Source organism: Nipponia nippon, unplaced genomic scaffold (assembly GCF_047370975.1).
Source record: "Nipponia nippon isolate SJK-2023a ecotype South Korea unplaced genomic scaffold, ASM4737097v1 scaffold_48, whole genome shotgun sequence".
NCBI lineage: Eukaryota > Metazoa > Chordata > Aves > Pelecaniformes > Threskiornithidae > Nipponia > Nipponia nippon.
The window spans coordinates 223,635-236,787 of NW_028262367.1; the positions used below are offsets into that span (position 1 = coordinate 223,635).

A 13,153-nucleotide genomic window follows, 5' to 3' on the forward strand; every position below is an offset into this window, starting at 1 on the left:
AGGAGTGGTTGGATCCTGAAAAGGGGGCTTTGGGCCCTGAAAAGGAGACTTTGGGCTCTGTCATGACTTTTGGTCCTTAGAATTGTCCCTATTCATGAAGTTCAGGGCAGTTTATGGAGTTATTCCTCTGAATGATGCGAATCATGTGCCACAGGGAGAACTCCGTCTCTCTCTCCTGCTTCTGCTGTATCCAAGTGTGCTGAGAGAGGTTTTTACCTGGCTATCTGCGCTCAGCAGTTTACCCTTGCCTCACAGCTAATATCCTTAAACTGCGCTGTGCCCAAGCTCCGAGATGTGGTACCTAAGAGCAGAGCCATGCGCAGTCAGCTGACAGACCCCTGAGCAGAGATTGTTCTTGAGCTATTTGGTGTAAGGTATGGGCATGTTCTTGAATGATATTTACACCGTACTCAATTGGTTTAGATTTGTTAGCATAAGAACAAGCAGTATTTATTAAGTTCAGAAGCTCTCAAGGCTTTCCACCTCATCCTCAGGGGATGACCATGTTTCACCATTCACTATTCATGGATCCAAAAAACACCGGCTGAGGAAGCACATCGAGATGTGTGAGGGGAGGACCTCCCTGAGGCACCGCTTTGCTCTTTGCCTGCTTGTGCAAGGCTCGGGAGGAGTTCATTTGGTGACCCCATTTGTATTGCAGGCGGTTGGTCTGCGCTGGGCAGGGAGTGAGACGGAACTCCTACCAGGAATGCCATGGGAGGGGAGCTTCGGTGTACTGGCTGTGGCTGGGATAGGGTTAATTTTCTGCATAGCAGCCAGCATGGTGTGTGCTTTGGATGGGGTGTCCAGCGCACATGGGCACAGACCAGAGCCTGCTCTGCTGGTCCTTCACGTCTCTCCCAGGAGGCCTGGCTGTGCGAGGAGACATTCTTGGGTGCCAAGGACTGAATTCTCCCATGAGCGTCCATGACACTGCTGTGTGCCCCAAAGCTGCACACTCGCACACTTGAGCTGTTCACAAGGGTTTTCCTCTCCTGGGCACTTCTCTGGGCATGTTCTCTCGAGCCACTTTGAAAGAAGACCTAAGCCTTCAGGCACTGCCCTCAGAACATCCTTTTTCATAGAATCATAGAAGCGTTCAGGTTGGAAAGGACCTCAATAACACTCAGAAACAAAGCCTGGGCGTTTGGGGGTGCCCTCATCACTGGTCCAAAGAATGTGTCATTCACGGAAAAAATTTAAGCCCTGGACACTTTCCAGTTTACCAGTAGATGGGAAAACCTGACCTGCTGAGAGACTGGGAGATTGCACGTCATCTTCCTGTTCACATTCCACTCAGTTCATTTTGGGCAAACTGCAAGGTGACGGTAAATTACTTCCTTCAGAGAGGACAGGAGGACGCTGCAGCCAACTCAGCTGGGGAAAGAGCCCTTCGGAGCAGCACGTCCCATCATGCCAACCCCATCACACACTAAGGGTAACAGCCCCACGCAGTGGAATGAACCCCAAGCTCTTGCAGCCATGTTCTGGGCACTTTCACAAGTGGCAGTGAAGAGCCCACAGCCCCCCAAAACAAGAGGAAAGCCACAACCAAGGTATCTAAAACACAACTACACACAGAGAGCTAAAATTCACAGCCTTTCATTTCAGCTGCCTTCAAGGTAGCTGTCCGGCCTCAAGCTGGGTGTCCAGCTTTCACCTGTCCCTGACCACGAGCTGTCACACAGAGTCCTCAAACATCAAGGACAACAACGGGGCTGGACCAGGCGGTGAAGTCGGGGCTGCTCCGACCCTGGCCAGGGCATGCCTGCAGCCCCGGCAAAGTCTGCCGGTCTCAGCGACCCCAAGCTGCCTGCGCATCCTCTCTGCCGCCCAAGGGCTCTCTCCCCTCCGGCCACTGGCAGCAAGGTGTGAGCACCACCAGTTCCTGCCAGCTGGATACCAGCGTCTGCCCAGAACAGCTCTGGCCAGCAATGGGATAACTGGGGCAGCAGCTGTGCCTGGCACTCAGCTGCAACCACAACTGGCAGCAGAGACTCTGCACCATCTCTGCAGCTCACCAGCACCTGCGAGGTGTGCAATCGAGTGTCAGTGCAGCGAGGCTCTCATCGAGCCCTTTCTGCTTGTGCTGCCTATGGCTTGTCCATACAGGTGTCTACAACCTCAGCTTCCCAAGCCTCCTGCTTAAGAGTGATATACACCCACCATGTGCCGCTTTCTCCAGTTGTCCCAGGATTTCCTTTAGGACTTCTGATGACTGCTGGGAAGATTGCCCTAGGCTGGCTTTATACTTTGCTCTTTGAGGACCTTAACAGAAAGGATCCAGTTAAATTTCCCACTACTAAAATACTGAAAACGAGAGCTTAGCCTGTGAAGTCAGCCAAGACTGACTACTCACCCCTGGGATGCCAGCTGAGCTCCAGCGCAGGATTCAGCCGAGGAGCTGGAGCCACATCTGCAACCAAACACCCATGACACGTTTCCATCATACACTGTGATACACACCACCATAACTGAATAGCAGAACATACACGGGGATCACGGAATGTCACGGCACACACAGTGCAGGTCTATATTCTCACACCCGCACACATTTGGGCTTTGAGCTGGCAGCTCTCAAAGGCAGTAAAAAGCCATGACGTACCCATGCGATCTCCCTGCGCCTCAGCCCTGGCACCCAGCCGGGAAGCTGGATATCCATCACCCCCCACCACCTCTGGAAACAAACAGAAGAGAGCAGCTCCCGTGAAATATTTCAGTATACGTCCGCAGAGCTGAATGGCAGGGAATGCAGTTCAAACGCGGGATTGCTCCATGGCACTCCGCTCTCCCTTCCACTCAGGAGCATCGTGCAGACAGTTCCTGGGTGCCTGGACCATGCTGATCCAAAACCACCCGTGCATGGAGCTGTCGGGAGAAAGGACTCCCTGGAGCTCCCACCAGCTCTAAACTCAACCCCAACAAGCCCGCTGGCTTTGCAGCAGGCACCTGAAGCAGCGCAGGCTCGCAGAGTCTGGCAAAGACAGCTTCCCAAGGCAGAGTGCCCCAGGGGACATCACTCAGCCCGACCCATTCCCTCTCTGCTCTTCTGCATGTCTGAGCATCGGCTGACATATTATTAAGTAAAATTTCATAGGAACAGAATATGAAACCCTAAATGCTCGTGCATTCACGTGACATACCTGTGGGATCGCCCTGAGGCTCCCGGACAAGGTCAGGCTGAGAAGTCTGGTGGCCGTCGCCTACAGGCACAGCTGTAATCAAGCACGTTTCCATTAGATGTTGTGAGCTACTTCTTTCCCAGTGACCTGCAGTGACTGGAGGGGAGCCAGGGAATGACGTGGCACCCAGACGTGGGTGGAGATTTCCAAAGCTGCCGAGGGGCCTGGGTGACCTGTTGGCTGGCACCTGGCAGCTCTCAAAATGCCGTTTCCAGGCCGTGTGCAACTCCCCTCAAGGACCGGGTGGACACACATACGGCCCCTCGGGGATTTCTTACTGGGAGATCTCTGCTGTGCACAAAAGAAGCCCACATGAAAGCACTGGAGGAAAAAAATGATCATTCGCACGTTTCGTGGAGAAGAGCCCGCTGGCCAGTGAGAGTCTGCACGAGTGCTGCCCTGTCTGTTCCCTTGGTCTGCGGGCTGGGGCTGTGTGTCGGGGACCTGTGTTTGCCCAAGGAGAGCACTGCAGGGCTAGAGCAGGAATGCTCCCGTCTTCCTGAGCGGACACCTCCTGAGGACAGATGTCTCCGAGGCTGAAAGCTGGGACCCAGCTGGGGAGCGGCAGAGCCACGGCCGCAGGCACAGCTGTGAGCAGCCTGGGAGAGAAGTGCTCCTGCGGTCTGTTGCCCCTGCAACCATCACGAGAGCTGGCCCTGCAACGCCCTGCTCGGGCAGCCTTCCCCCGGCCTGCACGGCAGGGCCAGAGCTGTACGGCAGGGCCAGGCACCACTCCTGGCACCACCGTGTCATCTGCAAAAGCCCCCTGCAGCGGCCGCGGCCCGTGTGCCTCCCTGCAGGGCGTCTGCCTCCCGCTTGCCTGAGGAGCTGGCCACAGCTCACCCGTCTCAGCCCAGCCCCGCTGCTCTCCCGGCCCTGCCCCACTACAACCCTGGCCCTGCTGCCACCCCGAGGTGTGGTGGGCTCCGCTCCACGCTGCCCAGGGCTGGGTGCTGTCCCTTGCCTGCCTGCCTACCTAATCCTCGCGCTCGCCACGGAGCAGCCTGTGCATCCCGGGCTTGCAGGGCCACCAGGAGAAGGAGAAGAAGGAGGCGGGTGGGGGCCACAGCCCCCCACGCCTGCACCATGTGTTGCTGCTGCTGCTGCCGCTGCTGCTGGCACTGCCAGAGCGGTGCCCGCGGCACAGCAGAGCACATCAGGGAGAGGCACAGCGGGGGTCTGTGACCTCACAGCCCGGCCTCCCCATCGCAGCCACGCCCCCATGGTTTCACCCCTCCCCCTGCAACGCCCCGCCCCCACATCTCCCCTCCGGAGGGCGGGGCTCCCGCAGGGGAGGGAGAAGGAGACTGCCCAGCTGGAACTGAATCTGGCTGCTGCCCTCAAAGACAATAAAAGATGTTTCGAGAAATGCATTACCCACAAAAGGAGGGCTAGGGAGAATCTCCATCCTTTATTGGAGGCAGGGGGAAACAGGGCCAAAGGCCAAGGAAAAGGCTGAGGTGCTTAATGCCGCCTTTGCCTCAGTCCGAGGCTCCTCAGTCCGAGGAGCTGATTGTTTTGTACTACACTGACACAGGGCAAAAAGGAAAGGCTGTTTGTCTTGTCTGAACGAACGGCTGGAGAACTGTTACTCACTTGGGCCAGCTGTGAGCTTGGTGTTTGCCCTGGCACATCCAGAGATGGGATACACTGGAGGCAGACACTGCCCGTTCCTGGTCACGGAGGGCTCCAGACAGCAATGAGGACCTGGAGAGCAGCTGTCTCCCACGGCGGGTTTTGCCCCTTTCCATGTGTAAGCCGGGGCTTTGGTTTTGGTGGGAGTGAAATGAATGAACCTAGGAAGAAAGGCATATGAAAGGTCACCGGCAGGCAACTGCCCATTTAAAGCTCCTGTGTACCTGGAGCAGTTGGAATTGCCAGCCTCATCAAATTGCATTTAAATTATTCCCTGTAAATGACCTTAACAGGAACCGGGGCCTTCTGCCAGCACGGTTCCAGGGAATATTGGCCGGGGCAGGGAGGGGGAAGGGAGGATGGGGTGGGGGAACAACCCTGCCTGAAAACAACACCAACAACCATACAGACCCTTGGTCCTGAGATGCAGCGCCGGGCCGAGGGGCAGCCCAGGCGGGAGAGCGACCCTGCGCTCAGCAGGACCAGGCCGCTCTCTCCTCTGCCGCCATCAGCAGCGCTGGCAGGATGAGCCCTCCCCTGCCCGGCCTCTGCCTCGGCTGCAGCCGGCAGCCAGGGAGGCTGGGAAAAGGGAAAGGGGTTTGTGCTGCTCTCACCAGGGCTGTCCTCAGCCAGGGCTGCACTGGTGGGAACTGGTTTCAGCTGCTGAGCGGGGCCCCCCCGCCTGCCCCCGGCCCCGCTCTGCCCCCATTCTCCTCAGGCCGCTCGGCCTCTGGCCCCTGCGGCCCCGCCCCAGGCCGCCTGGCCCTGAGAGGCCAACACCGGCTCTGCTGATTGGCTCAGCTGTGGCCAATGGCGCAGCTCTGGCTGGGTGGGCGGGAGCAGCCCGGGCCTCTCCTCCCAGAGCTGCCTGCACCCCCTCAGGGGCGAGCGGGGCCTGAGCGGGGCCAGGCTGATGCAGTTTGGTGCCAAGGGAAAAGGCAGCAGGAGAGCAGCACCAAACCCCAACCCAAAAAGAGCTTCCCCCAGCCCCGCCCTTCCCAGGCTCAGCCTCACTCCTCCTTCCCGACTCCTCGGCCCCCTCTCCCCTCCCAGCGGTGCAGGGGGACGGGGAATGGGGCTGCGGGCAGCCCACAGCGCCTCGGCTCTGCCGCCCCTTCCTCCTCACGCCATTCCCCTGTTCCTGCCTGGACCCCACGGGCCGCAGCTCCGGCCAGAGAACCTGCTGCTGCCTGGGCTCCTCTCCAGGGGCCGCAGGGCCTGCCAGGAGCCTGCTCCGCCCTGGGCTCCTCTCCAGGGCTGCAGCTTGCTGGTGGAGCTGTCGATGGCCGCCTGAGGGTGACAGCGTTGGTGGCTGGGTCCTCTTCCAGGCGTCCATTTCACAGCCGCTTGTCCTTGACCATGTCCAGAGGGCCGTGGAACATCGCCAGGGATGGAGACTCCACAGTCTCCCTGGGCAGCCTGTGCCGCTGCTCTTCACCCGCACAGCACCCTTTGCACGTCCCCTTTCTGGTCTGGGCATGAGGTCCCTGTCAGCCCATCTCTGCAGCCTGCCCAGGTCCCTCGGGACGGCAGCACGACCCCCTGGCCCAAGTGCCGCTGCTCCCAGACTGGTGTCACCAGTCAGCTTGCCGTGGGTTCACTCTGCCCCATCCTCCAGAACATTAATTAAGGAAGATGATAAACAGGATCAGACCCAGTCTTGACCCCTGCGAGACGCCCCTGGTTACTGGCCTCGCACTAGGCTTGGTGCCACTGAGCAGCACCCTCAGGGCCCGGCGGTTCAGCCCGTTTCAGTCCCACTCGCTGTCGTCTCAGCCAGTCCATTTCTGTTGGAGTGACTTGATCTCCATATTTAAAAAGAAGAGATTGCAAGATGGGCCCAGGCAAGCACACAGCTTTCAAAATCCCAAGACATAAACCTCCCACACTGGGCATTTCCTCCAATTGCCCCAAAACCTACAGAGTAGAAAACACCCCAGGAATTACATATGCAAGGCCAAGGAGTGTTTTTAATTCTGGCTTTGGCTTTTCTGAGTGTGGGTACAAAGTGACTGTTGTTTTTGCAAGGCGATCCCCAGAGCTGACCAGGGCTTAAAGCTCTTCCTCGAGGGACCTGTGGGCAGGTGGACTAGCCGGCAGAGCTGTCCGAGTCTCTGGAAGGTCTCTCTGAGCATTTCCTGGCCAGAGGCAGCACTGGGAGGGGGGACAGGGTGGGCTGCTGGTGCCCTTTGTGCAGCTTGGTCCCTGCTGGGGGCAGTTTTGGTGCTTCCTCGTTTTCTCCTCTTCCTTTTTCTTCTGCTGCTCCTCTTCTCTGGCACAGCAGAAGAAAGATGCTGTGCTCCTTCTTCAGCCAGGGTCACAATCTGTCCCCGTCACTGCCGCAGCGCCCCGAGTCTTTGTCTGGCGTGCATCGCTGGGGCGCTGAAACCCTCCTCCTCCTCCTCCCTGCTGAGGCATCATAATCTGTGGTGTCCAGAAACTGGCTGCAGACATCATAGCCCCGCTGCGGGGATCTGCTCCGCTCTCTCTGCCTCAGCAGGGTTTGCTCCCGAGCAGCCCTGCATGTGGGAGCCCACTTGGAGCTGGCGTTGGAGGGCCCTGGAGCTGTGTCATCCCTTGGGGCTTGGTCACATCGGGGAGGACTTGTTCTCCACCTCCTCCACCCCCTTCCTGAGCTGTGGTAGTCCAAGATCTCCACAAACTGGCCGTGGAGATCATAGCCCTGCTGCAGGGATCTGCTCTGCTCTCTCTGCACTGGCAGGGTTTGCTCCCGAGCAGCACTGTGTGCAGGAGCCGACTGGGAGCTGCCGTTGGAGGGCCCTGCAGCTGTGTCATCCCTGAGAGTGCAGTCACACCTTGGAGGACCAGTTCTCCTCCTCCTCCTCCCTGCTGAGTGGTCATAGTCGGTGGTGTCCACGCACCAGCTGCGGAGATCTTTTCCCCACTGCGGGGATCTGCTATCGGGCCGGGGTGGGGATGCCGGTTCCGGGGCAGTGGTTCCCGTTGGGAACCGCAAGGTGGTGCCGCCTTTCATAGGGATGGCCGCCTTTCACCAGGGAACAAAACGGAGGGACAAGGAGCACCAGTTCAGAGTCAACCTGTGGCTGTATCTTGGGGGGAAGATAAAATTCATTGGAAATGAACCTATAAGAGACCAGGTGCTTTGGTCCACGAGCCTCATGGACACAGTCCTGTACCTGGGAAGAGTGGAAAAGAAACCCTCAGCAACCCAAATGTGCCAGCCAAAGCTGGAAACAGGCACGCTTACAGCCCTGGGCAGGTTTTTCTTCATCCAGCTGGTGCAGCTCAGGGAGGAGGTGGGAGCTCTGCCGGCAGATGAGCAGCCCTTCGTCAGCAGTGCACGGGGAAGCCCAGGGGCTGATGGCTACAGGAGGTGCCCGGGCCGTGGCAGCTGTGTGGCCTTGAGGGGGCACATTCCCATGTGGGCCCATGTCACAGAGGGGCAGTGATGCAGCACCCACCCGGCGCTTGTGACCTCACCTGGCCGGGACTTGAAATGCTGAAGAGCAGGCCAGCGAAAGCTAGTTGGGCTGAGCTGGCCTTCGGGATAACTCAGCTCCTTCCATTGCTACTTGCGTAGCAATTATTTCTTTGCAATCAGGTGACAGGACTGGCGCTGATCTTCTCTTTCTGGAGCACGTCCTGACATCCTTTGTCATCCAAAGCTTTCCGCTCTGTTCCTGAGAGAAGGAATGGCCGCAAAGAGGAATGACTCCTGTGAGTAAGGGCTTCACCATTGGACTTTGGGAATCCCCAAAGGCGACGGACGTGGCTGCTGCTCCATCCCTGACTGTGGATGTGCTGACAACCTAGAGTGAATTCTGGGGCGTTTCCTGGTAGCAGCCAGGCTCACCCAGGTGTTTTTGATTAGACACAGGAAAATGAGTTTTGTCCGTCATCTGCCACGATGTACAAGACTTTGAAAGATGACATTGCTCATGGAAAGAGCTGACATCAGTAGGGTTACCTTCTGGGCTAGGTGCTTGCTTTCATGAAGTCACTATCAGGAAAAGGGAAGACTTGACCTGATAATCCAATTCAAGGCTCTAGAGGGAAAGGAAGGTAGGCCGAACCACAGAAATCAGAGTGTGGCTTTCCTGGAGTTTTGGCAAAGGAAGCAGGGCAACAGACTCTTTTCCAAAACTGCTTCTTGACCAGTCATTGTCAATGGCAGTGTTAGGCTTCCCCCAGTGTTTCTGTGTTGGAGGTTAGAGCTGCTTGTCCTGGGGGCTCCTGTACAGAGCTTGACTTTTAAATGATGCTTTTGTGCAACCACATCGTCTCCTCTCTTTTCAAATGTCATTTCCCTGCAGCCATTGCCGAGGGAATGGCTCCGCCGCAAAGGATCCTCTTTCCCCTGGAGAAGCTTTGCATGGCCTAGCAGCAACCAGGCAGGGTCGGAGCGGGCCTCTACAACCTGGGCAACAGGCGCTTCCTCAACACCATCCTGAAGCATTTGACTGCGGGGAATGGGGAAGGAGCCTGGGGCCACAGCAGGGCTGTGCCCGCCCCAGCTGTCCCCAGCAGTGGCCCCAGCTGTGTACCCGTGCCCCCCTGGGGCTGTCTCTGCGCGGGGCAGAGGCATGCGCTCTGCCCAGGGAAGGAGCCCCATGGCCGCAGTGGGCACCTGGGGCGGCCCCGTGGTCGCAGCTGCGGGAGTTGCTGGGTGGTGCCAGCCCCGTCGCCACGTGGCCCCACACAGCCCCGTGTCACAAAGGGCGTCCCAGGGCCGGGTGGCCATAAATGGCATCCCCGCGCAGCTCCTGCCGTGCTCTCTCCCGGCGCTGGCGCCTGTGCTGGAGAGAGCAAGCGTGGGCTGAGCTCGCCAGCGGGGTCACTCAGCTCCTCGCTGTCTGCATTTCATTCTACGTCCTCCTTTTCTTCCCGGAAATTTCATCCGTTTCTTCTCTCTTCCCTTCCCGCTAATTCCAGTTGGTGGCTAAGGTATTTGTTAGTTTCCTTTTGGACAGGGGATTGCGGAGATCGAGACAGGGTGGAGGTGTGGCTTGGCCTGTACCTTCCGAGGGGCCAGCTGAGCTCTACCGTTACAGCTTGGGTCGACACAGGCTGCCAGCATAATTCCTTGCTATCTTTTATGTAACGCATCCGAAGAGGGACAAGTCTAGGGAGAGCGGTCTAGGGCTTTGCGAAACCAAACCAGGAGGATCTCCTTTAAAAGCTGACTTCCTTGCAGGCATGAGTGTCGGAATGGCTGTGCCGGGAAGGGACGTGTTTCCTCCGCAGAAGATTTGCATGGCCTGGCAGCAAAGACGCAGTGTCGGAGGCGGCCTCTTCAACCTGGGCAATACCTGCTTCCTCAACTCTGTCCTGCAGTGTTTGACGTACACCCCGCCGCTGGCCAACTACTTGCTCTCTCGTGAGCACAGCCAGTCCTGTGAGTCCTTGCTACACCTTCTTTTACATCTCTTGGGCGGCTCTGAAGGATGAAAGAACAACAGGGACTCTGGGAAGACAGCTCTTCCTTTTCCTCTAGAAGCTGCCTTCCAATATTGCCTTCAGAGCAGGCTCAGCATAGCGTAGGCAGCGCGTTAGTTTGGTTTCACGTGCTGCGCTCCTACTCCCAGGGAAGATCATTTCTTGCTTCCCGTGCTTAATGAAGTGCCTTCGGAAGGCATGCCTATTTCTTCTCTACAACTCTGTGCAGTAAACCGCCACAGGGCTGTTGAGCCACCGGCATCTGAGGAGAAGCGGATGTAGAAGGGAGAGTGGAGATTGCACCTGGAACTTAAACGTGGGGTGGTTTGGTGGTTTTTTCCTTGAAGCTTTTCCATAGCTGTGTATATTTTAGCTGACCGAGAGGCTCGCTTGCTTGCTTCCTCCCTTCTGTCCTTCTTTCCCTCCCTCTTTAGGTGCGAAGCAAGGCTTCTGCATGATGTGTACCATGGAAGTGCACATCGAGGAGGTCCTGTCTTGCTCGGGCAGTGCCATCGAGCCTACGCCTGTGATCAATGAGCTTCCACGTGAGTCATTTCAGACGGTTTCATTTGGAGGTAGTTTGGATTTCTGACAAAGCCCGCGTCCAACTGCTTTTGCTGGGTTCATGTTAAGGAGGAGAGCTTTCAGAAGGGTAAGCCTTTCCTTTTTCTCTGAGATCAATGGGAAAACCTTCTTCTTTCTCAGGAATAGGAGACCATTTCCAGCTTGGCACCCAGGAAGACGCGCATGAATTCTTCTACTACACCGTGGATGCCATGCAGAGGGCTTGCTTGAGCAGAAGCAGCGAGTAAGCAGAAGCACATGACCGTTGAAACGTTCTCTAGCCCTTTTGACTCCTTGCTTTACAACCGCCACTGAAAACCTCTGTCTGGCCCTTTCCTAACAAGGAAAACTCGTGGAAGAGCTCACTCTCTGCCTTCCGCCTTCTGAGCTCCGATTACCATTTCTTTCCAGCTGGGACACAACTTGTCAAGCTAGCACGCTCATTCATCAGGTCTTTGGAGGCTTTCTAAGATCCAGAGGTACTTTTTAAAAATATTTCCGTCCTTAGAATGAGCCGTGGCTCTTCCTCTCTTTGTGGTAAACAGCTCCTAGCATGCGGCAGGAGGTCCGGTGCGTCTAAAGGCGTAGGTGTTGGTCCTTGAAATGGGCAGTTACTCTCCTTCCCTACCTGAGAAGCATTTCTCTTTGCTTCTTTTGCAGTAACGTGCTTGAGCTGCAAAGCCGTTTCCGACACCTACGAGACATTCCTTGATATTGCTTTGGATATCAAGGTGAGATGTTTTGAAATGGTGGTGCCAACTGTTTCAGGGCCCCTGCGGGGGGCCTAGTTTATCTCCAGTAAACTCTGTTGGCTTCCAGCTGTGGGCTGTTACCAGGCAAGAGCTTGGGGGTGGATGGGAAGGGAACTGGGCTTGTGTGCTCCTTCTGCGGAAGCCCTGCAAATGGTCTCTCTGGGCTGGGTGCTGGGTGTCAGCTGGGCAAAGAGTAAGGAAGGTATGGACAGCCATCGTGACACTGTCACACCACCCTGCTTGGGACTCCCTCACTACGCGTCTGATTGATGCTGGAGGGATGGGTTTGATTGCTTTTGCTATTTTGAACCACGCCTACCACAGGAACTCTGCTACCGCCCAGGGGTAGCTGTTTATTGGGATAACGCTGGTACCACGCGGGTAGCTATTTCCTGGGGTTTTTGAGTTTCCAGGAACTTAGTGCTCTCCTTTCTTCCTCATCCAGGCAACCTCATCTGTCACTGGAGCTCTGGAAGACTTTGTCAAACCTGAGCAGCTGGATGGTGGAAATGGCTATAAATGTAGCAAGTAAGATTTCGGCCAGTGCCACCTTCCTAGCAGATACTGGGTTAGGGTATTGCATGTCTGGGAGCACTAGTTGTGTTTGGACTGAATTGAGAAACCCAGTCAGGAGACAGCTTGGCTTTTTTTTCTTTTTTTTTCTTCCCCTACAACTAATCCACGCGAATCATCCAGAACTTGGAAAAGAATGCATTTGTTTCTAAGATGGGTATTTCTTTCCCCTTCTGCCTGAATACTTGGAAAGCTTGGATGAGAATTTTATTGCTGGCATTGTCTGCCCTGGAGGTGGTCAAGCTTCCTAGCTATGAAGTTGCCCACTGAACTAGCCCTATGGCCAGAAGGGAAAAGACATGTCCCATATGCAGTGGTGAGCCGAAGCAAGGCGGCAGCCCTGGACAGTGATTTGGCAACAGCAGCTTCCTCAAGAAAGCCATCAACAGTTTTGTTTCCAAGGCTTTTTGGATGCTTGCGTCTCTGTCCAGGAGACCTCAGTCCTCGGAGCAGCAGCAGCCCCCGCTGGCTCTCTCAACAGCGTCATGCCTAGTTCTTGTACTGTCAAGACTCCAGACTGCTGCTCTCCAAAGGGAGCCGCCCTAGCCCAAAGCTGCCTTCAGGGAGAGCATATGGACTTCAGGGGTCTGAAATGCAAGCGGGCATACGATAGTTGGGCAAAACAAGCCTGAACTCAACCCTACATGGATGGGGGGCGCAGCGGGGAGAAGACAGGTTGCAACAGCTGGGTCTGTGCTTGTTTTCCAGATGTGAACAGCTGGCCACTGCGTCCAAGAGCTTTACAATACATCGTTCCTCCAATATCCTGACAGTGTGCTTGAAGAGATTCGATGCTTTCTCTGGCAGAAAGATTAGCAAGGTATGGCCACAAGTGCACTGCAACTTTGTCTGCTTGGAAGGAGACCTCTCCGAAAGGAGAATCCTTTTTTGGAAGTTGTTACTGTCTACTGGCCCGATGGCTATCGAGTGAGTGCAGCCGTCTAAGAAAAAATCAATGCAATAGCTGCGCCTTGCTCTTTCCCTTGCGGTAAGAGGAAAGTCCCAATGTGAAGATAAGCACCTCCTGTG

At 56.3% G+C, this 13,153-nt stretch overlaps 1 protein-coding gene across 1 annotated transcript; it reads left to right on the forward strand.

Annotated features, from left to right (window-relative positions):
• Nucleotides 1-10,052: 10,052 nt before the first annotated feature.
• LOC148052421 (ubiquitin carboxyl-terminal hydrolase 42-like) lies at nt 10,053-12,083 on the forward strand. The gene is made up of 6 exons (XM_087730141.1): nt 10,053-10,194; nt 10,670-10,780; nt 10,941-11,043; nt 11,211-11,278; nt 11,460-11,530; nt 11,997-12,083. The coding sequence occupies exons 1-6, from the start codon at nt 10,053-10,055 to the stop codon at nt 12,081-12,083; spliced, it is 582 nt and encodes a 193-aa protein (XP_087586267.1).
• Nucleotides 12,084-13,153: the final 1,070 nt, after the last annotated feature.